Here is a 25740-nt window from a genome sequence, read left to right on the forward strand (position 1 = left end):
AATCGTGTCACTATGACGAATCTTTATAAAATCATAAAATTTCAAATGTAAATACAGTTTGGAAAGATTGTAGAAATTTTACTTCAGAATTTTTGGAAAATTTTCTGAATCGTAATTTGAATTTTTATTCAAATGGATTCTTATCGAATTCAAGCTTTGTCTAATTTGGATTTCTAGCGAATTTGATTATTACCGAAATCAATACTTCGATTTTTATAAAATCCAATTTTCAATTTACAGTGGCATACATTTTTTCTAATTCAAACATATAATGTAATTCTACAATTTCTATGTAATTATTTTCGGTACTTTCAGAAATGCAGAAATTTTATCAAAATAATTTTTAACTCCGTAGATCATCTTCTGGCAATTTAAGGAATAAAAAGTAAAAAATATGAAATTCTTTCTATCTTCTGATTGAATTTCACGGAGCATCCAAAAATTTCATTAATTAGAAGGAAAAGGAATTTTTTCTAAAAGAATCTCGGAATCACAGTGACCACAATTTGTATATATATAAAAAAAAGCAGATACAGAATGAAAGTCAGCGAAAGGGCTGGAATTTCTTTTTACAGTCGATTTTCCTGCGGTCGCAATCGAAAGAGGAGAGAACAGGAGAGAACAGAGAGAGACACAGAAAGACTTAGAGAAGCAGAGAAACAGCGGGACCTTCTCGTCAATATGAATCCCTCGCGGTTCTTGTCGTTCCTCGATATAGTGATATCGCGTGGGGTTAAAGAGAAAAAAAACATTTAAAGGAAGAATATCGTAAAAATATGTATATGGATAGACCACACTATTGCCACAGAGGTCACACAGTTAAAAAAGCATGTCTTTCGAATTAATTCACTTTCTACTAATAAACTTTACCAACGGAATAACGTGTTACATTATGTTACGTATAGTTTTTTGTATTTTTTGAAAAAGTAATGTTTTTCACCTGTGTCACTTTTGAAACAAAAGGGCGATATGTATTCAATCATCCAGAAAAGTTTTCGCGTAACCTGTACGAAGGCTATTTTTATTCCAATAAAATACTAAAAAAATTGCATTACAAATATCGTTGTAATATGTTACATTCTATCATTAATAAATGTTAAGAAATGTGAATAATAAGGAAAAATATTGCACGACATTGTACTATGTTTTACATAAATAAAAATTGCCTTTTTACAAGGTACGAAAAACTTTGCGTGGTAGACTGTATTTATATATAAAAGAGAGAGGATGATAGACATAGTAAAAAAAAAAAAAAAAAAAAGACACTTGATCGTTTGCTCGCCAGAGGGAAAAGACACTCGGTTTGGAAGCTTGTGCGCGCGGCGCAACGATAGTAGTACACATAGTTATAGTACAGTAGTGATAATAGTTGCAGCTGCGAAGTGTGACGTTGACATACAGTTTCTTTGTAAGGCGCCTTTCATTTCCACGTGGGCCAATCGTTTAGTATCTAGTACTAATGATTCTACTAGTAGAAAAATTGCAACTATACTAGTAGACACTGGTAGGTAGTGTATAAGTATAAATACTAGTAGGTAGTATGCAGTCATAATAGTAGATACTAGTGTATACTTTATACTTTAGTAGGCACACGCTTATATGGACTGGGAAGTTCGGAAATTTCTATTCCTTTCGTTAAACTGAAAGAGTTTGAGGAAATATTAGCTCGAGTATGAAAATAGGCAAATTTGATGTGGCGTAGATATAGCAGAATTTTATTATAGAAAGATTTATTGCCAGAGAAATGATTTTAGATGTTGAGGGAACCATGATAAAATAGAAATTGGAAACTTTGCAAAGTTAGAATTTCTAGATTAGTATTTTCAATGTAAAATTTTACTAAAATCTTCATTTCTAGTATTTATCTTAACATTTACGATTTCCGCATAATTTTCGGAAACAAAAGACGCCTCGCCGGAAGTAACGTTGCGATTAACAACGCCACGAATTACTCAGGATAGAGGATGATAACGTTCGGAACGATATCTATATATGTATTTCGAAAATGTGAGGGGTAGTGGGGGGTAAAAAGGTAAGATAAGAAGGGACGTGACGTAAAGAGGGCACATACGCATCGAGAACTCGATTTATTTTACTTGTCGAACCCAATACTCTATTCAAAGATTAATGAAAGTTTATTTAAAAATAAAAATGATCACTTATAAATGCAAAAATATATTCGATTATATTTGAAGATCCATTGAGAAACGATCGACAAGGAAAATTCGAGTCCAGGGATGGAGAAACTGCTAGAGTTGCCTACGTAGCACTACATTATAATTATGTCGTCGTATTTAGGTGAATTTTTAGTAGATAAGTACATACCTAAGCCATTTTCGTGTACATAGGCAGACGCTGAGAGAAACGAAGAATGTAAAAAGAAAATGTCTTCTCTTTTAATCTTGATGTAATTAAAAATTGAATTTTTTACAAATCGAAAAATAAAAATTGCAGATTCACAAAAATTATATTCCCTGCTTTAATATAAATTACAAAACATCATTTTTACCTTTGTCGTTAAATGTTATTTTCACTATATTACTTATATTAAAAGAATGAAATTGAGCAAAGAAAATATATTTCGAGCTTTCATTGAGGAAAATTATAAAAAATAATTGACCAATGATTACAAGTTGGTGTATCGTGGAATTATGTTATCAATTGCAATTCGGTTGTAGAGAGATCTAATGGTCCATTTCTCTCAGCGTTAAGTGAAAATCATCCTAATTGAAAGCGTACAGTACGTCGATCACAATTTGCGTATTTTATTAATGTTTATTTTGCTCGATGTGTGACAACGTTCTATACGCTTTAGCGGCGTTCCCTTGACAAGGCGCGAAGAAAAATTCTATCCCGCTAATTGAAATTTCGTGAAGATATAAGAAACAAAGCAAAAGCAATAATAAAGATTCAGCAAAATCTTTTTTATTCATATTGGAAGTGCCAATAATCACTATTCAATTCTACACTTTAATCAAAATGATTATTAATTTATGTATGCAACAAATTACGAATATTTTTCCCAATAAAATTAAAAGAATAAATATCCACACATTACAGTATGAATAATAATATCAAATAATAAATTATAATTCTCTTCAATAGTATGAAAAGAACGAATATTCGCATACTTTAATGAGCTTCACAACATTTTATGAGCAATACGAAATTAATCGCCAATTAAAAGCAAAAAAAAAAAAGAAAAAAATTTTTCTCAAATATTTCCAATTTTTTCTTACGCTCCTTGATATTTTAATTCCTCCAATTGTAATTTTTCTTCGTGCCTCTTCTTGGATCTCCATGTCCTCGACCACGTCACAGAACAATTTCATCGAGTACCATGAAAAACCACTCACCTCTTCGTTGAGATTGCTGACGAGCAGGACTGCGGAAGTTTGCGCGTTTGTAGGAACGCGTACTCCAAGACCAGCTGCACCCAGAGGGAACCCACCTAAGCCAGCCAATCCACCGGTAGGTGGGACCCCGTTGTACGGGCCAGCTAAGGGTGAAGGTAGGCCGTGCATGGCCGCAAAGGGCGTGGGCAGCACACCCGGTGCCCCTGCAATGGACTCTACTTCAGGAAATTTACAAGCTATAGTTAGCACCGTTTCTCTAATTGGAATTTGTGGCAATTGTGGACCAATGGTGGGTGTACTAGCGGAAGAATCGACTCGGTGGCGAGGGAACTCGAGATCACGCGAGACAGAATCGAATGGACCTATACCTGGGCTGACGAAACTATTCCAATACTTATGGACATCTTTTATGAATAAATTTGACTCGCGATGTTATGAGATTCGACTATCGAGCTTTGGAACAAATACAGAAATAGATGTAGATATAACAACTTTTTAAAGCATCATCGTGGAATTTACCTGAAGTTTATTTCAGGTACAAACATGCACATTTCGAGAAATTTGTTTGCTTGGTAAATTGGGAAAATTAGTATCGTTCTTTGAGTACGAATAATGGAGTATTGTATCGAAAGAACACAATACATGTTGCTTTCGTTTGATACCAAGCCACAACTGACAATGACAATTTAGGGAAAATTTGAATAATTTTAATTTGTATTCGGTATGTAATTACGCAAGATATAGGATGCAGAGAGCAAAATTAAAATATCCCGAAAGTAAATGTAAAATAGTAAATGCTGGAGTCCGTCAATTTTTTGAAACTTCACATGCCAAGTCGATTCTTTCGTCAAACGAACTTTCTTTTTTATGTATTTGTGGGACTCTGTGGGATGCGATTCAGGGAATCCTTCGATTTCGCAAACTTTCAACGTCGAAGATTGTTTAAATTTGAAAATAATTCGAAATTGTTAAAATCGAAGGATTACCTGTACTTCTCTCATAATGAAATACAATTTCAACAAGAAACAAATTCAGGAGGTAAAACTATGTTAGTCGATACAACATTAACAAAATTCTTTAGGCGTCTCAACGTGATCCGACAAAGAAGCTCTTAAATCTGAAACCTTCCTAGGTACTTTCATATAACTTACATCAGACTGCACAATTTAGAAACTTAGCGAACAATCCCTTTAAACTTCAACAATTTCGCACCTTCGCTGTCTTTTAACGTTCACAATCTTTTAACTCGACTATTTAAATCTTATAGTATCCGTGGCGACACATGAGTCATAGGACGAAGCGAAGCGAGAGCGACACATGTTGTTGTACCTTGGATTAAGGATACCGTCGCGACAAAAAAAAAAAAAAAAAAAAAAAAAAAAATCAATGTCGCCGCTGAAGACAACCGTCGTTGCAAGTCAAATTCGAATCTTTCGACTCCCTCTCCCCTCGGACCAGTATAAATAGACGGACACGATCGCGAGCGAGGCATTAATTACGAATAATTTCGAGTAATTATTTTTGTAGGCGATTATCGAGACGCGAGAGCATTTACGAGTCATTATCGAGTATCGGCGTGCGATTTATTTCATCTGGTTAAAATCTCCTGTACGAACGTCTATCGACGTTGTCAGTTAATTAAGTAATTGATTTGAAATACATTGGACGGTTGCAACAGCAAGCATTCCGATTATTTCTATTATCGATATACCAAATCTCCGTATACCATCCGCCACGTATCATCTGCATAGTATTTCTGATAAAAATCTTCGAACACACTCCAAATTCCAATCGCCTCCATAGAGCGAACAGAAACAAATTATTACAAGTTTCAAAACGATCCCTGTTTTATACTGTTATGATGGAAAAATGAATCCAATAAAATCCAAGAAGAAATACAATGAAATAATAAAACAATTGAGAATGTAGAAACAGGAGGAAAGATCGATGATAGGTAATCGTCAGGCTGTATCGATCAGCCATGGCGTTGCAGCGTAATTAATTAATTTACCCCAGGAAATAATACTGTCTAACCGCGTGCAATTCGATCCCCCACGGAAATGAAACTGAAAACGAGCGGCAAATTGGAAACGGACCGATCGACTCGATATAACAATTTATCATAAACCGCGGGCGAGACACGCTATTAATATAATTAATTCTAATGGACTGGACCGTTCTGGATACACGGGACTAATTGATCGATCGATTTTTATGGGTTCCCTTGACGATCGATGTCGTGTGACGACTTTATTAGAGCACTGGGTATACACGGGGATGCGTAACATGTAATGTGTTATTGGGCTTCTCATGGTTATTAATTATTTTCTATTTTCGAGTTTTTACAACGTCGTTTCAAGGTATTTAATTTCTATATTCTCTAACGTTCCAAGTTCTTGAAGTTTAAGATTCCAAATTTCACCACCCCGGACATTCAAAAAAGTAACAGTAAAAATAATCTAATGTACTAATACTTTATATAACTAGTTTTATCTCCTGAATATTAAATTAATTATAATAGAAATAAAACATAGAAAAATACTTAATAATTAATTAATTTCATTTCAAAGAAATAAAGAAAACAAGAACAATAGAAAAGCTGTATCAAAAGATATCATGAATTAAAAGCAAACTGTTAGAAATAATAATATAAAAATAAATAAATAAACCAAATTGAAATTTAAATAAAGCAACCTATTTTACCCCTTTGTTTTTATTTTTCTACGAAATTCCGAATTATTCCAAACAGCGTATCCATGAACTATCTTTCTTACTACTTTCATAAAATTTCTATAAAAATTCACGGTTCTCACCGGGTATTCTTGCGCGAGGCTGCGATCCAGCTCCCATTAACAACTGTGGAAGAAGCTCGCCGCCCAAAGCAAGAGAAGCCGCGTCCAAATTCGCGTCACCAGTTGGCAGAGAAGGATTGGTATAATCTCTCGACTTGTCATTGTTATACTTCACGTTCAAGTTCTGCATCTTGCTATAGTCGATGCGCAACGTGCAACAGGAATTATAGATGTTCTGACCCTCCAGCGACTGAAACAGAAACGAATAATAAAAATGTTAGCTGGAATGTTAGATCTTATGAAAGGAATGTTACATACAGTTATGGTCGGTATTTAGCCCCCTGAGTATTTTACACTGAATTTAATTCTTTATAATTTCTCATTTATAGTGCTGATTAAGTGGCGGGTTTATATTAAGGAATTACGTGACGAAACAGAATCAATGTTCTGATATTAAGCGAGACACGTAGAATTAGCACGTGTAGTTGATAAACTTCAAGGACACATTTCCAACCATAATCGCAGCCCATACTTCGTGTAATTGTAGAGCTAACTCCCAATGCTGTTGGACTCCACCAGCATCCACCAATTACGCTAATTAGACCCTCCAACCCTTATTCGAATTACCACAAAACACAAAATCCAGTCAAGCCTTGCATCCAGTGGAAACCGATATTCCACCGAAATGATTCGAGGGTAACCACGTTTGCCCTGTTCGCGTTCATTCTTCACTTTTCACCGCAAACAAATCGTCTAGCCAAAATCTACGCTAGGAAAATACTTTTGAGTATATATGGCGGTCCGCTAGAACTCGTTTCGAATCAATCGCTCGCCCAAGTTCGTTCACTGCTAACTGCTAACCCTCCCCTCACCAATTAATCAGTTAGCGTGCTTGTACTATAGCGGTTTTAGTCGTCGCTCGCTCGATGCTACTATACCAATCGAAGAAAGGACAATGCTAATCATAGGGAGCGCGTTCATACATTTATATCTTTTGCATCTAGACCTTGTAACCCAAACAAACACCATTAGCGTTCCAAGGCACAATATTATGGATCTCTCCCAGTTTTGAATTTTTTTTTCAACTTGAAACTTTTTCTACGGCTGAACCGCTACAGTATTCTTTAACTATTTTTTAGTAAAGTAAAAGATTTGATAGAACTTTTACCAGAAATTCAGTAGCTTTTTGTATCAATAATTAGCAAATTTAGTCAATCTTAATACTAGAAAAATGAAATTTATTATAACTTTTTATAACGAAGATATTGACACTTAAATGGTTTTAAAGTTTGACGAATTTTAAGAAGAAAAAAAAAACTCCGATCACGATGCAAGGCTAGCCGAAATTCTTCCAATTTCACCTCAAACATCCCAACAGAAATTCTCATAGTTGTCGCCTTAAATACCGGATTAACCGCCCCACAATTTTTAATCTCTCGTTCTAAATAAAACAAATCTTAGCCAATCTCATCCAAATAATCTATATTATAATAATCTATATATAAATAGCCAATAATCAAATAATAATCATTCGAAACAAATGGGCAAAAGACTGTCTCCTTAAATACCAACCTACGCAACCCTTATATCTAACAATTTTTATATCTTTCACTCTTTCTACTCGCTCTATTCACTCTGAATACCCTAGAGACAATTTTAATAATTATCAATCTAATTAATACTTGGCAAGTCTATCAGGAGTACGGTCATCGCCTAATGCTTCGAAATAAAGGTATAAGTTGGCGAAAAGGATGGTCAGAGGAGTAGATCCACGCCACGGAGAATAGCTGTACGTAGGCAAACCGGTAATTATGTATGAAATTCATTAGCCCGTGTAAATATGGCCGGCGGAGAGATACAGCGAAGCGTGTACATGCGTGCATGCTGCAACAATGCACACGCAGGTCAAACACCATGGCCTCCGTCGAGCAGGGTTTGCTCTAGTCTACGCCTACGCGGAGAGTCGAACGCGTGCATACGTAATTAGACTGCGTCTTTCCAGCCCTGCAACTGCATTAGACCAGCTAGCTAACATTGTTATTAATAGGGCTGAAACGCGTTGAAAGGGCTAGCTTGCTGTTATCGTTATCCCTGCCTTCGCTCTATCCTAACTTGCCCCAATCATTATGGAAACAATGATTTCGGCATCTAACGAGTCGTCGGCTTGATGAGCGCGGACTTTGGAATTTTGGAATTTTAACGTCACATGTTGTTCAATATCTTTTGCTTGCCATCGTTGATTGACGTTAGGTTGGCGTTAGTATCTTAGTACTTATGGCAGTTACCGTCCGAATACTTTGAAATAATCGAAATTAAGTACGAGTTTGTTACCTGATTCTTCGTTTTCTAATAACATTATAATTTCAATATTTCTTCCTATCCGTTTGAGATAGGTTTGTGTTAGTTTGATGTCGATTCTGAGCTATCCATTAATCCGTTAATAATACACCCGATATATAGCATCATAGTAATTCCACAATGGGCAAACATCAAACGGACCTTAATAGGACAATATCTTGTCACGCAAAGAATAACGAGAGACAAAAAGTTCCATTTAACTCTATTATTACTCGTTTTCGTAAATATATGAATTTATACGAATGTCGCAGTCTACTTATCACCAATCCGTCCAGTTCCAAATACATTCCCCGGTGTTTGTTCTATAAACACAATTACGTTAATTTGCATTAATTCGACAGCAGAAGAATTAGTTTCGATTATTGCCATGGCCGGGCTAGCAAAAGCGCGTCGCGTTTAATTAATTGGCTGCGCGACAGGATAAATTTCAAACTGATTAGTCGGTCGGAAGGAAAATCGGACGGAAAAATTCAATTGAAAAATATTCCGAGACTCTTGAACGCGAACGCGAAACTGCGCATAATACCAGACGCAATATTCCACGTCCTTCCTCTTTTTTTTATCGTTTCTTTTTCTCTTTCTGTATGCCATCACACGGCGTAGCGAAATGGCAGGCTTCTATGACGTACAAAGAATACGTAATCTGGGTTAACAAAGTTGGTCGGATATCTGCAATGAAATTATTTTAATATCGTGCCCTGTCGCTCGAACGAATGGTATTAAGCTTTGAAAATAGTTTTGAAACTGAAAGGAGGGGAGAAACTTTCCGAAAGAGGCTCCATGTGCTGTTTTTTATTTCGTCGTTCCTCTTTCTCTCGGGCAGGCTGCATTTCGAGATGCGATTCTGGGGAATAACCACCCTATATATAATGGTGTAATGTATAATACTAACATTAATATACTATACTGTACCTTATAACAAAATAATAATTTATATATCGTATAGCAATATAAGATTCATTATTTATTGGAATAAATTCGTGTATAAGAGTAGGAATAAAAACACTAATACCACTGCTAATTTTGTAACAAAATCTTCATTTCCGATAAAGAAGATTATAGAGAAGATAGCAGATGATCCTCTAGTTTCTGTAGCGAAATATTGGAAGGTGAAGCATTTTTGTGATTACAATTGTATAGGAGTCGGAAACAAAAATGAAATAATTCACAGGCAATATAAAGAGTGAAAAAAAAAAAAAAAAAAAATAAACGAAAGATTCGGAAAAAGACTAAAATATTATAGATTCACGTTTCAGTGACCAATGTTTCATGGAACTCCATTGAACGAAAGAAGGGAGAAAGAACTGGCGAGTGGAGCACGAAGAGAGCACAGATGTCTCCGTTTCTCCCAGCCAGATTTTCTATCCAGGAGAATTTCAACGCGATTATTTGCATTTGCCCCGGACGGTGATGTAATTGCCTGCCGCGAAACGTATTTCGCCGCGTTCAATTAATATTTACGGTCCGCGAGCGAGTTCAAACAACCGGGATTATAATATCATCGCTGGATTAAGTGCACGCCGATGTTTCCGAGTTATGAGACTATAGACGTGGAAGATTGCCGAGGGCTCGTGTGTGTTTAACATGGACTGTTTGTAAATGTGTGCTACGCACTTCGTACTTTATCGTTGAAATCGTGATCGAAGAATAATAGAATAGTTGACTTTAAGCTGCAACAGAAAATTCAACATCTACATCGTGCCGCATTCTACAGCAAGAAATCAATAATTTTTGTAAAGTTGTCGAAAATCGTTTCATTCCAGTTTAAATTTGGGTATTTTACAATAAATCGTTGGACTATTTTTATATTGTTGTCCGCGCGAAGAAGATGTCAAGTCGCATCAAATTATTATTATCGCCAAAGATATATTATTTACGTGAGTTTAGTTTCTTTTCGAGAGAAATTGGAAGGAAGAGAGAATGATAAACACGATCGAAAGAGCAGCTTAGAGGACCGACATAGAATTCCATTTAGTTTGAAAGCAAAGCCAGCTCCCTATAAAATGGAAAATTATACAGAATAACATTTTTCTTCGATTGACTTTAGAATCCCATAAACTCCGATCGATCCGAACTTGTTGATAGAAACCGGGGACTTATATCTAAGAGGATTGCGGTGAAAAAACAAACTCGAAAAAACGGGGAAACAGAGAATAAGGGTTCGTGAAAACAGTAAAAGTCCTTCGGCTTCGACTGGAACTCTTAAAATATCCCTGAGTACCAAGATTTTTTTAATTTAATTCACGAGCAACTTTCTCGATAAATTTCTATCCTCTGCTATCATAAAACTATGAGGATTTTCTCCAGAGAATAGTCTATGAATCTCTGACAAACGCGTTAAAATATTCCCTTAATTATTATGAAATATTAGAACGTATAGAAATATGACTATAACTATACAGATTTATGAATTTCGAACAGATATATCATAAAATTCAAACAAGAACTATATAGTATAGTGAATATAAGTAAAATAAAGCAAGGTATAATGGACGGTATATCGGAATAGTTATGAGTACTACTGTGTATTCAGAAGAATCTATTCATTTATTTAGATAAATATTTCGATCCGCTCCAAACCACTCGAAATCCCCTCCAAGCTACCAACAAACGGGAGAAAAGGTCCAGACGTTAATTAACCTGAAAATCAGGATTCGAAAATCAACGTGGAATCGAATAGAGCCAGGTGAAAAAAAAGACAAGGATTAGAAAAATATCGAAAAATTCGGTTGCTTTGATATCGAAAGCGACGGATAGCTCTGGAAATAACACGACAACCATGTAGAGCAAGCGTGTTGCAGCTTAATTTTGGCCGCGAAAAGGGAACATTTATTACAGGAAACGTCGACTGGTAACCGGCTTTCGCGGATTTCCACTCGTCGAGTGGTCGAATTAGCGTTCGTTAACGAGCAGATTCGCGACGAAAATTCCAAACCAGAAATCGCGGCGAGGGCTCGGCGGATTCCTTGCTAAGAAGCGAGGCTACGTTGCTGGTTTTTGGAACGTTGTCGAGGTTAGACGGATCGTTCGAGGGAGAAGAGGTTTCCTCCGGGTGAATATTTCTTTGACTAAAATACAGTGGGATTTACAAATGAGCATATATGTGGATCTTAGACGAACGAAAATTCAAAAACTCTTACGCGTATGTTGCATAAAGTGGCGCGAGTGTTGCATAAGATTCATCGAAAAGATGTAGAACAAAAACACCAAACAAGGAGCCTACGTTGCGTTAAGAGAGAAGATGTATCGATCAAAATATTTTGAAATATACCATCTTGTTGGAAATATGTCGTTTTCTCGTTTTATTATGCAACAACAATTTGTCATCAGTCATATAGGATACGAGTGAAAAACTTGTAATAAAATGACATACATACGGATACTAGTTGCAGAAATAAATTAAAAATATCAAACTAAATATTAAAATATTGAAATATATACTTTAAAGCTCCGAAACAGGAACTGAAAAAAAACAGAACCGTATTCAACCACATATATTTAAAAATATATAAAACTAAGAGGACACTTAAAAATACAACCAGTATAAAATACAAAAAAAAAAACATAAAAAAATAAAAACACAGTACTCCAACGCAACGCATTTTCTTTCTGATAAAAACAAGACTGGGGAGGAGATTAAAATTTACATTATTTGCCTCATGGCACCTGGACCTTCTAATGGATGACACTTCCGTTGGTATTCCACGAAAAATGTCGATCTGTCCCACGAGAGGACAAGGATAAACGGTGGCTGCAGGAGAAACACTGGTCTCCAGACGCGAGAAACGAAGAAGAAAAACGGAGAGAGAGGAAAAAGAGGGAACGCAGAGAGAGGGTTGGATTTTTGCGTGCGTTTCGGCGGAAAAGTTTAAGTGGATACTCACCAGTTTGGCGGTTTGCGCCGACAGCATGTCCGCGTACTGTATTAGTGCCTGGAAAGTGTCTGAAACAAAGAGAAAAATATTTTGTTAGATTAGGTTACGAAAACTGTTAACCGATTCGTTCGCGAATTACGGATAATAAAATATTAAAGCGCTACTTTGTGTACAGTGGGTGGTGAATTTCAATATTTAGAGAATACATTACGTATGTGTACGTACGAAGTATTTTAATACAACTATTACGTTATAAATTCATTACGAATAATTATGATTTATATATTACCTGGTGAATATATTACGCACGTAACGTGAAACACTTTGAAACATCAGTGGTGTAACGAGAAGTAAGCGTAAAAAGTGTTAAAGAAACTGAAAATTTGTTAAATAGAAAAAAATATGTTCCGCGATATGAAAGTTCCAACGATCCTCTTAAAATGAAAATGGTAGGAAAAATACGTAGCAAAACAGGGATTATCGTTCGATTTTCGAAACCAAATGCCGTTCTCACGGTGGTTTGCGCCGGTGAAAATTAAATAAAGCCGAAATTAAATGGAAATAAAGGGAGATCTCACTGGATTCGCGGTAATATGTTGTGACACCGGTCACTTTTTCCCCTCTATGGAACAGAATTTTTATTATCTTCCCGATCTCACCCCTGTCGCACGATCAAATAACGATGGAAATTGAATAACGTTGCTACCGGCGAAAAACTCGATCCCGTTATTGCATTATATCGCTAATAAAACGTTTTCCCATGTATTTTTCGCGCTTTTTCGAACTTTTGCCGGCGAACGAAAGGTGATATTAAGGGTATAAATATTCGAAGATCTGAAATAAAATGGAAATCGACTACGATTATTGTTCCATAGACTTTTCTGCTATTTTCTTTGCTTTCTTATTTCCATCAACCTTTTCTTTTAATCTAATTCTTACGAATACGATAAACGACGTTTTATTTACAAAGGCTGCGATTTTTAATGGCATTAAGTTTCACACCAAACGCCATTAATTTCCTTCAAGCGACCCTCAACATTTTCCTCAAACACTCTGCAACATCTCCACCATATCTTTCGTCAAACATATTATTCCCTGGGTTATCCATAATTTTATTCTACCAAGCGAAACTTCGATATCGACGTAATACAATCGAAACCATCTTTGTCCATCTTATCATAATTATATCGAAACCATCGAGTCTCTCGGTGTAATTACTCGTTTCTCGCGAGAGTCAGCAAGAGCACGAATTACCTGATTGACAATTATACTCGACGAGGATCCAGAGAACAGATAGAAATATCTGTTTCAGCGTTAAAAAACGACACCGAATTGTCTTAGCGACAATTGGTCAGGGGTAGCCAAAAGACGTTCAATCGATGGACGGTCGATCGAACAAAAGGTGGCTGTTGTTCGCGATTGAAAGGGATGCGACAGTTTCAAAGAGCCTGGCTTTCAGACAAATAGCGGTTGATTGGCGAAATCACGGAGCCACGGGCCCTAAATTAAAGCGAAGACGCACTCAGTGTCCAATTAAAGTTCGATTCGGTCAAGTGGCTATTCGTTCGTTCGATTTCCATACTCTCTATTCGACTCTCTCTATCTTATTTTATTTTATTATTTTTCTCTATTTTATTATTCCACTTTTCTATTCGCATTTCTCTCTTGCTCTTTAGTTTCTTTCCCCTTATTTTGTATTTCGTTCTGATGATAATTAGTTTTGATTTTTTGGGTTTTTAGTAGATCGTGGCCGGTGGTTATGTAAATTATTTGTACAGAAAATTACTAATTTGATAACTGATGAATTGAGAAATTTGTCTTACTGCCAGATTCTACTTGAAATATAAAATAAAAGACGAATAACTTTATTATTTTAAAAAAGCATTTTATACGATATCAGTGATATTGAAGCAAAGCTAACCAATGGGTAAAGCATATTATTTATAATTTGATGTTTAAAATTTATAGCCCAACGTTATTTTTATCTTGCACGCGCTTCGCGTGTTTGGTCGTTAAAAAATCTACGTGGAATAATATTCCCAAGAAATAGAAACCTAGGGATTAAAAATTTCGAAGGTCGAAGCACAGAAATTGATAGTTCGGCTCTCGAAAAATATCTCAATATGAAATTTCTCCAATCGAAACTTCGTTCAGAGAGCGTCGAATGTATCTATTGAAAATTTACGAATCTGAAGTTTTCCAATCGGAACTTCGTATAAATCGGACATTCGAAAATTCCATTTTTCCTGCCACGTAAGTACGAATAACGAAAAGAAGAAAAAAGCAAACGGCATAGTCTAACGAATTCCCGTCATTCTGTTTGCCAAGCAAAACCTTTAAAGAAACAGAAAAGACAAGGAAACAAGGTAGAATTTTAGAAGCAAGGCACTTGGTGCTCGGTGTTCCTCGACGTTGCGAGCTGACTGCCTCGAATTAAAAACATACGCGCGGTTATTTTCTTTCTCGCCGCTCCTTTCCACGGAGAACACCTCAGGCTGATTGGGAGATTCCCATTTTTTATTTCATTTCGTTTGAAACGCTTTTCTGCAACGAATTCCCCCTATAACAACTCGTACCATTTGCTTGCTTTCTTTATGTCTTCGACTCGAAAATTGAATAATCTAGCCCACGGCCGATTTTTCCGTTTATTCCCTATCCTATGTTTCAATAAAGTGATTTGTAATCGTACGAGTGAATTCAGATATCAGATATTTTCAATACATTGGCTATTAATAAAAATACTGTTCGATCGTACTAGACGCATAGAATGCGTCGTCGTGGTTGCATTACAAAGTATACTGGTATACTCGCAAGATTACTTATAACGAGTAAATAGATGCATTCGATAACGTTAAAATAAACAAAAAGAAGCTTGTTCTGTTCTTCTCGCCAAGTTCTCTTTCCTTCCTTCTTTTCTTGTTTTTTTCTAATATCGAAGGGACCCAACACAAGAAGTACACAACAAAAGGAAGCAAAGTTGATTGATCGTGAATCGACGTTACAAAAGCGTAGGAATATCTATTTGCCTTTCTATAATTGCCACCCGCGGAAATATATCAGGAGCAAAAAAGGAAGGTTGCCACGTCGCAAAATAAAATACTCGAGACTTTTGCTGTCTGAACCGACATGAATTTGTAACGCATTTTTACCGTGGGTGAAGTGAACTCTTTCTACGTATATAACGGGCGTGCAATACGAATGCTCTGTCTTGAGCCAAACGTAAGATATATATTTTGCTGCCTTGTACGATTTTAGTAATTAATTTATCAGATGTAACGTTACAAGATGGAAAAGATTGTATTTGCTTCCTGTTTCCTATTTCGAAAATACGCTTATAGAGAGATCAGCAGGGTAGACGCATTTGAAACACCCGTTAGATTCGAGTACAACACTGAAAGTACTAACAGCGTCGACGTCGTCGGGCCAGGATACACTTCAAGTGTACACTGAAGTACTAAAGTGCCATGGCATGTCTGCCAGCAAGAGTGGCGTCTATACAGGGTGGTCCAGTAGCTATTGCACTGGAGGAGGAAAACAAGAGCCACTTCGAAACGTTCGAAACGCTACACGGTCTTTCTCCACTGCAGTCTATCTCCTTCGAGATAAACGCGAAAAGTTTCGGTGGATATTTGCGAAAGTCTATCTGTGTAACGGTCCCGTCAACATTTGGCAAGAAAATTCATCGCTGTCGAATAGAAGATGGGGTAAAAATTGGTTAAAGATTAGGATAACTTTAATGAAACGTATATACGTTCTTTTGGGCCTTAATCGATGAGATAAACCGTGGCGAAGTTTTTCAAGATCTCGTAAAAATTCTTCAAACATTCAGACACCAAGGTGGATTTTTTTAAACCATTTAGGAATTTCGTTGTTTTACCGAGAAGAAAATTTGTAACGTCAAATGATATAATGATTATCCTATTGAAATTATGCGATTTCGGCCAAATTCTCGCGGTACTTGAAATTCAAGCTCCTCTGCAAAGTATTAATTGCATAACTGTAAAGTATAAATTACATAAAACGTTACTTACTGTTTTTCGTGAAGGTGACGATCTTGAGGACCTTGCCGAAACGCGTGAATATCTGCAACAGAAATGAAAATACGAAATTAGTGAAATTTTTAGTTGATTCAACGAGAAATAGAGAACTTACCACGTACAAGATAAATTCAGAAACGATCGATATGTAATCCAATTATGATTTCCAACATGATCGTTCTACCAGGTAGTTAAGCTAATAATTCCGATACTCAAACGCGAACTCGTTAGTTTCGCAAATTAAACCAGGATTTTATTTATTATACGAAATATTCTCGATATGATGGAGAATTCACGATTCTTCACACATAGATGCACATTCCATGCATTTTATTTTTTAATTGGAAAACTTCGATACCACAGATATTTCGCGACACATTTGAGAAATTTTGTAAATTCGCGCTATTGTAAATAAATCAACTACGTATCTCGATATTAAATATTGAACAGGTGCGTTTAATTAATTAACGTCACTTCTGCTCGCGTTCCGATGATCGACAAACTCTTCTCAAAACAAATAAACTAATAATACGAAATACGCTATAAGAATATTACAATTTTTGTAATTTACGCATAAAATTAATTTGGCTAGACAGAATGTGACAAAATTCTTTGACACAGACTAAATTATTAGATGAACAGAGTCTTATTTAATTTGTAATATCTCAATTGAAACAAAGGAGGAGGAAATATGAGATAATTACGTAGTAAAGTAGGAAGAGATTAATGTAAATGTTGAGGGTTCCTACCCCATCATTAAGGTAATTAAAAGCTTCTGATTCGCAGAAATTTTACGCTTTGGCTGGGCCTCGAATTTTATCCGACTCGAAAAAACGAAATTCGTTAATTAATCCCTTGATTCTATTCTTCGTTCTCACACCCGGCATAATTAGAATATCGTGCGATTTAAAATTATCTTTATTTTCATATTCCGAAATTATTTAATAATATTTGCGGAAACACATTTGTTTTTAAATAATTTCTTTACCTTTCGTTGGTTTCTAAATAAATTCGGACGAATAGATTTAAATATCGTCATCTCCCGCACAATTTTTTCTCAATTTGCAAGACAGTTTCCCATTATCAAAACCTGCGGAGAGACTCAAATCAATAACCAAACTAATTTTCAACCACACGGGTCATCACGTGTAACAAAGCACCTCCTATCTTCTCGTTTCGCTATTAAACCTTCAATTCTCATATAGTTGGCGAAAATCGTTAAAAGCGTAATCGAGTAGATTCAAAAATGGTTATCGCGGCTTGGAGCAACGAAACAAAGCGTGTGCAGGCGAAAATTGTGCTTCCAGCCGCGGACTGATAATCGCGATCAACGTGAAATCGTCGTCATTGTCATACATTTCGTCGGTCGAGTAGACCAGGCGATCGTATTAATAATACCAGGACCAATATTTGCCTTGGTCCATGGACTTGCGATCACCTGCGCCAATTCCCACTGAATCATCGTATAGAGTTGCCACTGGTTGCTCCGTTCTCTTGTTATTGCGGAGCTTGTGACAAGAAAATTACCGGAGATGGGATAATTACGTCTTACCGATGTTATTCCAGCGATAGTTAATATTGTTACTTGATATTGATATTTTAATAGATTGTTCGTGTTGGATGATAATTTAGTCTTCTTAGTTTGGCGAGCGTATGTTTCAATACATAACTTCTCTAATATTATTTGATCTTTTAATTTCTAAATTTTCACAAGATAATTTTTTATACGGCTGGGCATTATAGTTTTAAGCGAAATTTAAATTAAAGATATAATACGATAGTACGAAGAACCTAAAATTACAAGAATATCAAACATTGACTTTCGTGGACCGTAAAAAATAATTAATGCTCGTATCTCGGGAATTTTAAACGAAAAGAATTTTTTACACGCTGGCATTTAAATATTCCGCGGATTTAAAATTGCAAGAAATATACGAGGCTCGCATTGGTAAAATTCGTAACACGAAAATTATAGTAATCATGACTTTCTGCGAATATTAAATCGCGATGAAGAATTTAAAAATGTATAATAAATAATACTTAACGTATATAAAAATCGTATATGTGTGTTAAATTTTGCGAATAAACGTTTCCCCATTTAATATAAAGTTCTAGCTCGTACATTGCCGAAGTTATCATCTGATATAACTGGTGGTTTTTATGAAATTTAAATTTTAATGACGTAAACGTAACAACAGTACGTTTCAATGAGAATTTTTTAACGAGCCACTCGCTTCTCCTAATATCGGATAAATCATGACCAATTAGCGTATGTACAAAAAAGAGAAGAAAAAAAGACGAAAAAGATGCATGCATATATTCTTCGTATTAAAACAGTCGGCATAACAGTGAAGTCGTCATCCTTGTACGATATTCGATAAAAACAATTAGACGATCGATCATCCGATCAAATTACCATTAGTAATAATGGTAAATAACAGAAATGAAAAAATTACTCGGTATTTTAAAAGATCCGATAACAAATACGATATGTTTACAGAGACATGCTGCAATATTATATTACATACATGTTTCGGTAATTAATCGGATATGCTTAATCCCGAAGATTGCGTCAAAATCTTTCTAGATGAAAAGAAGGATATCAATTTGTAATCAACATTCTGAATAAAAATATTATACATGATAATTTTTGTCACAAATACGCGACATTTGATTTTATAATTTTTCTAATTTTTGTAATTGGACTGCGTTTATCGGACACTGAAAGTTGCGAAAAAGGACGAAATACGTATAACAAAGATAAAAATTATAGTACAACTCGCTATGATATCTAGAGGGTGAAACGAATCTCTGTGTAGATTCCATTTCTTTAATTACGTCTATAAATACCAAGTTACATAAAAGTTTACAGTCTATTCATAGCCAACTCCATCGTCAATCTTCATCAAAGAGCCATAAGCTCTAAAAATAAACTACGTATGAAACCACCCTCGTGTCCACCGTAAAATCCACTGTAAAAGCACTACTACACTTGCAAAAAAATGTCTCTCTCGAACGAATTCCCCACAGTGAAATATTTTTAGCGACGGATTATACTCGTCAAACTATTATACTAAATACTGTGGTGCGCGGTTGATATACCGTGCATACGTCACGCAAGAAACGTCCTGAGAAACGTCTCTGATTTAGCTCTGTTTTAAAGAGTTCGTGCCCGTTTTAACCGCGGCACGCTCTAAAGCTCGGATAATTAGATTTTTCGCGTAAACAACAAAAGGATCGTCGAGCGTATTTTTATCCATCCGGCCGCGAAACAGCCGTGAAAACGGAAACGGAAAAGAGGAGAATGTAACGGACGATACGAGGGACCCGGCTTCGTGGCCGCAATTAAAATTTTAATCTCTGTCTCAGGGATAATAACTGCACCGTTATCGTGCTCGATTAAGCACACAGTCTCTCACGAGATGCAATCTCTGTCGGTTGTATCGTGAAAAAACCGCGTGACACGTACGTGCAACTAAGGAAATATTCGCGCGTTTAAATAATTTTCCCAAGGATTTTTTCATTATTTAACTCTCTCGTTCGCAATTTCCAAAATAACTCTACTGCTTTCAAAGGTCCCTCTTACTCAAATTTCCAATTCTAAATTTTTTCTCCAACTTTACTTGATGCTACCGATGGTATAATCATCCACGAGAATAAGGATAATCTCCTTATTCGGATTATCACGTTCTTGAAGGAAAAAGAAATTTAAAAAAGAGAAAAGAATCACATAGTTCTAATATTCAGTAATACCAGAAATATTAGTAGTACTCACTCCGGAAAATAATCTTCTCACCACTATAATAAAAAGTAGTAGTAGTAGTAGTAGTATTTCATTGTACAAGTGTGTAATTCCATCAGTAAATAACTGAATCTCATAAAAATGCATGGCACCGAGTTGACGCCAGAAATATCTGCAAATGTGAATGGGAATCGCGCGACGGAGGGGCTGGATTCGTATAACGGGGGAGAGAGGTCGCTAATGCAAGCAGTGTCACGCGTTTTAGTTCTCATCGAATATTCAACATCGGCGTTGTGACGGCTGAATGAAGAATTTATATTTTTCGTCGTCGCTACGATAAACCCGCCGCGTTTGAAAATAAAGAGGATGACGAATGAAAATGGCAGGGAACGGGAAGAAGGGTCGTGACAGCGATGTACTTAAAAGGGTCGCATCGGTGCACTGATCGGCCCTTTTCCATTCAGTATAATATCCCCGTTTCGTCTTTTGGACTTGTCAATCTCAGTTGCCGTTTTCATTAACTTACTAACCCACTGATTTACTAACTCATTTACATACCAGTTTACTAACTCGCTGACACATTAATTTTAGCCTCAGAGACTAATCAAAATTTTTCATCTGTTACGCGCAACGCGATAAACGAAATCGACTGTTTTTTTTTTTGTTGCGAATTCGTGAAAAACTGGAAACGCAGCAAACCAAGAGATGAATAAACAAAGGAGGCTAAAAGCACGGGGAAAAAGCAAAAAGTGATCCGAAATCAATGGAAATTCTCTGCGCCCTTTCTGAACCATTCGACCGCTAATTATTTAAGCTCAACCCTTATTTTCTGCAAACGAGCCGTCGGAAAAGCAATCCCCTTCCATTCTCTCGTTGGCGGATTCCGCGAAATTAACCAGAAAATGAACAGAAACAGTACGCAGAGGCGTGTAAAGCGTCGCTAATAACAATAAAAATTGCTACTTTCCACAGACAGATGCTCATTATCGTTAACACTCGCGCTGCTCACGGAAATGGCTCGTTTTTAGGGTAATTGCGTCCAGATTCGAACTTACTCCCCCGAGAGTGAAACGAGTGTTTAACATTTATTCGATTTTAATCAGTGCCGGTTTTATCGAACAATATTATCCGACTTTACCACGACTAATTTAATCAAATTACGAGGTGAGCGTGCTTTCCTTTGTTGTGGTTATTACGAATTATCATTTGCACGGGATTATAAATAATAATATTAAGCGTAATCTTTGATATATTTGAAGCTGAAGTTGTTTAAACCTTGTACCGTGAAGTTTTCATTAAATAATTTTGATAATAGCGTAGAACATGGGAAAAGGACTTACGATACGTGTATATTAACCTATAAATATGTAAACGTGTGGTACGCGTGTATATTAATCGATATATACGATCTTTATTTCTTTAGGAATATTAAATATCCAAATAACGTGGTATATATTGTGATGACGTTACTCGCTTCGGCCGTTTAAAAATTCTAACAATTTCATTCTTCAGAAAATACCAATTTCAATGGAAAATTTTAACCTGATTATCCTTGCTAGAAACCATTAATAACGATATTAATAACTCATTAATATCAATATCATGCATATCACCTTTAATCTCTTTAAGCCAACTAAAGCAAATTCTAGTATCAATTACAACGTAGACAACGAAACACTATCATCGTTTCTCCATTACAAATTTTAAAACGATTATGCCCACCAAAGATTCCCCATTGACGATAGTATTAACTAAAACCTCCATGAAATCCGATTAAAAAGATAACAAATTTAAGGCCCGATAACTTTGCAAGGGATGATCAGAGATCGATCGAGATGCCATTTGGTCCACTCCGATCGGACTTTCGGTTTCTAAAATATCGTCGTTCCAAGCGAAATCTAATTTTTCTGATTTCGCTATCGCTGTCCCGCTCGCACACTCCGATCTCTCGCTCGCACCGATGCACTAACCTATCGCAAGCGAGTCACGTGCGCGCTACTCAATGACACCCGTTGAATCAGCGAGTCTTTACTACTACTAGTAGTAAGTACTCACTTCCAGGAAAGAATGTGGGGCACGCCGTTCACTGCACGGTATCACCGTGTCGTAGAGATAAACTTTGCAAGTCCATATCTTAGGAACCCATGGATATCGACTTGAAACAAGGTGCATTTTCAAGGAGATGGTTCTCTTTTGAGAAGATTTTCGGGAGGAATTTTAAAATACCTCGTAGTATTCGTATTTCGTGATGAAATTTTGAATTGGATAGGTTTAGATGGTTTCTTTGAGAATTTTGGAATATTATAAGTTGGAATGATTTCTCTGTGACGTAGAAATCCGAATGCAAGAGAAATCTTTACTGATCATGTAAGTATGGGAATTAGGAAAGTATTATTATGCAAAAATGTCTAAAATATTTCATAGGCGAGATATAATATCCAAATCTAAAAGAGCAACGAATCAAATCCTCGGCAAATGAAATTTCCCACTCGACGAACCTTCGTTCGAATCATTAAAAAATATCCAATTAAATACCTTGTCGCACCAAGGAAAACCAAGGACAAAGAAATCCATTAATCTAACGATCTAACGATTTGACGTAATAATTAAAAAGGAACGGTGTCTTTTCCAAAGTTCGTATAACAAACGAACGATAATTCCTCGCAGCATAAACGCTCCGGGATAAAGCAAGCAACGTAATTAACGAAAATCGAGCCGGTTGCAATCCCCGTGTGCACTCCGATTCCGATTGCATTTTCGAATTCTGTAGAATCGATGAGGTTTCTTTCGCCAGCGGCCACGATTCGCGCGCGGTTTTGTTTAATTATTGCCGACGGTTATTTCGTCTGCTCGCCGCGGTTATTTCGGCTATCAGTGACGGGCAATTTGCCCGTTTGCGTTTTTCAACCGGCTCCTGGCTTCCTCTTTCTCCGTCCAGCCCCATAGTTCGATTCGTTCGGTTTTGATCGCGGCGACGAAACTATGATCACGAATTAATGGAAGGAAAATTCGTATCGTTTTGGCGGACGAGATTTCTATTAACAGTCTCGATACGACGCGGCGCAAATTGCATTTGCCAACGCTGTTTTCGAAGAAGGGAACGACGAATATTGCTCGCAATTGTTTCGCAGTGCCCCGGAAAAATAGTTCCATTGGTCTAATGTAAAGAAACGAGGCAGTTATCCAAGTTCCTTTGTTTTTCTTCTACGTACGAAGAAACGATCTTTTTATTGGTAATAATTTAGGACGAATATAAAACTGTTAACCTTTTGCTGTGAACGTTCGACTATCGATTAGTATTGAAAACGATGTGGACGATAACTTTCAATTAGTATTGATGGCGATACATAAAGAGCAATGAAACTTTTGTAGTAGTTCCATCTGACTACGATTACTCGCAGAAGTTTGTACATGTTCAATGAAAAAGGTAATTTTTATTATTTTTTATTTTCTTTATTGGCCGGTTGCTCGGATAGTATACCGACTACTTCTTTCTTCTTAACTACTTACTTAAATGGTCTGTTAATTAAATACAATACTTGTAAAGAATCTACTATTTGCTACTTTAACATATTATTGATGTAATTTAAAAAAAGAAATCATTTAAAAACAGTAGCAATTTTTGAGTCCTCTGCTACGATATGTTTATGAAAGAAACGCATAAAAAGATAGATGACAATTAAGAGACTTTCGACGAGAGAAAGAATCCTTCGGAAATGATTTAAATATCGAATCCCGACGCAATTATTCCCAACTCGAATCGCGAGAATATCGGCAAAATCGCGCTCGAAACGCGCTCTCTTTTTACCCTCCCTTTCGATGGTAAAAATTACGCTGTTGTCGTTCGAACGGCTGTACTCTTTCTCGAACGCGCCAGCCTTTGAACAGCTTGATTTCCCGTGGGATTTTTCGTTGAAAACTTGCTCGAGTACGGCCGCAGGATCGAAAGTATCGACGTGAGCGATACGGCGATTGAATCCCAGCCGTGGGCATAATTTATTCCCCCGAAAATGGCAAACTTATACGCGTTAGTATGCCTAATATTTTATTTGCGATAATTTTTTTCGAATATTTTTTATCATTTGCGTAATTCGGTTTGATAGAATTATGTTTTTACAACTCGCTATTTAATTATATATCCCGCGATTTGATTATACATTTATATATTTTTAAAGGAAGCTGATAAAATGACGTCTTCCGTTATAAAGGATACTTTTCGAATCGATACAATTTATATTTTATTGGCGAAATTAATGTCGCGAGAAGAATATTTGTAAAAGGAAATTGGAAAAGCTTAATGTTCGAAAGTTTTGACACAGTTTCAAAGAAAAAGTTATAGAAGTTTCTCAATAATTTTATACAATTTTATGGCAGAAACTGGCATGGCTATGATTAAAACGAGTGACATAATTTATTTAAAACGAAATGAAGCGGGATGAGGGATTAATTAACGCGGAGAAAAGTTTGGCTTCCCCCTATCGTACTTTAAAAGCAGAATTAGTTAATAAATTAGTACTATTATAAATTCGGAATATAAAAGAGTACAGTCAATATGAAAAGTATCATTATACGTTATACAATACTTAAAAGTATGATATTACAATATTTGACGCGACTAGAACAAAATACGAACGGCATAACACATTCTGCGAATTAAAAATGAAAGAAAGTTTCAGGCTCGATATTATTCGTCTAACAAATTTATACACGCGGTGTGGTAAAAAAACTTGAATCCTTGATATAGCCACGATTGAAGGGGGCGGCGTAATTTTTTAAATCATACCTCGTTTTTTGATTTGTCAATATTTACGAAAAGAACTGCAGGTTGATTAAACATTTATTCGCATCACGACGTTGAACGTATCGTTTTTCAGCAACAAAACGTATTACATATCGCTTGTTTGATAGCGGGGCATAAAAACGGAGCGAAACAGAGGGGTGGAAATGGAAATGAGAGGATAAAAAATTCAACGGCAATCCGCGGTTTCGTTTAATTAAAATACAGGCAACCGGGCATGATTTTTTTTCAATAAATATCCACCGCCACGGACCGTGCTTCTATCGCGTTTGACGTCACTTGGAAACTACGCTTAACACGTAATGTATTTGTTATTGCCGCGTTTTAATACTTAACGCGATATCGTCCGCCTTCTCTCGTTTCCTGCCATCTCCAATTTTTCCTCTTTTCATATTTTTCGCTTAAAATACTTCCTTCTTTCCCTCTTTTACAGTATCGATATCAAATTTCCGAATCCTCAATAGGAATTGCTTTCCGAATGCGAAGATCGTTGTTATTCGTATTACACGTGACGTTGATTCAGTGCAATGATTTTATTGACTGTGATTGCGAGATGGAAAACTTGGCAGAATTTGTTACTCGACTGTAGTTACAAACAAATCGCCTAATTTTAGAATTAGTTTTCAGTATAGCATCACCAAATTGTCGCTAAAAATACTAAACATTAAGCAGTAAGAAATAATGACTCTCAATTGACAGAGATTTTTTAAAAAAAGCAATGATCTTCGAGAAAGTATGTTTCCCAAATAATTTCATCCACTTCACTGAGAAAGCGTATAAAG

The 25740-nt window shown here is 36.1% G+C and overlaps 1 protein-coding gene across 18 annotated transcripts in view; it reads right to left on the minus strand.

Moving 5' to 3' along the window:
- Nucleotides 1-25740, minus strand: part of LOC132914430 (polypyrimidine tract-binding protein 2) — a 442018-nt gene that overhangs the window by 24485 nt on the left and 391793 nt on the right. For all 18 annotated transcript variants that reach the window (XM_060973551.1, XM_060973544.1, XM_060973559.1 and 15 more), the window contains 4 exons: nt 16413-16464; nt 12391-12449; nt 6170-6398; nt 3357-3574 (listed from right to left, as the gene is read on the minus strand). In XM_060973551.1, the coding sequence (XP_060829534.1) occupies nt 3357-3574; nt 6170-6398; nt 12391-12449; nt 16413-16464 (558 nt within the window). The remainder of the gene's footprint in view (nt 1-3356; nt 3575-6169; nt 6399-12390; nt 12450-16412; nt 16465-25740) is intronic.

Source organism: Bombus pascuorum, chromosome 15, assembly GCF_905332965.1.
Source record: "Bombus pascuorum chromosome 15, iyBomPasc1.1, whole genome shotgun sequence".
In the NCBI taxonomy this organism is placed as follows: domain Eukaryota; kingdom Metazoa; phylum Arthropoda; class Insecta; order Hymenoptera; family Apidae; genus Bombus; species Bombus pascuorum.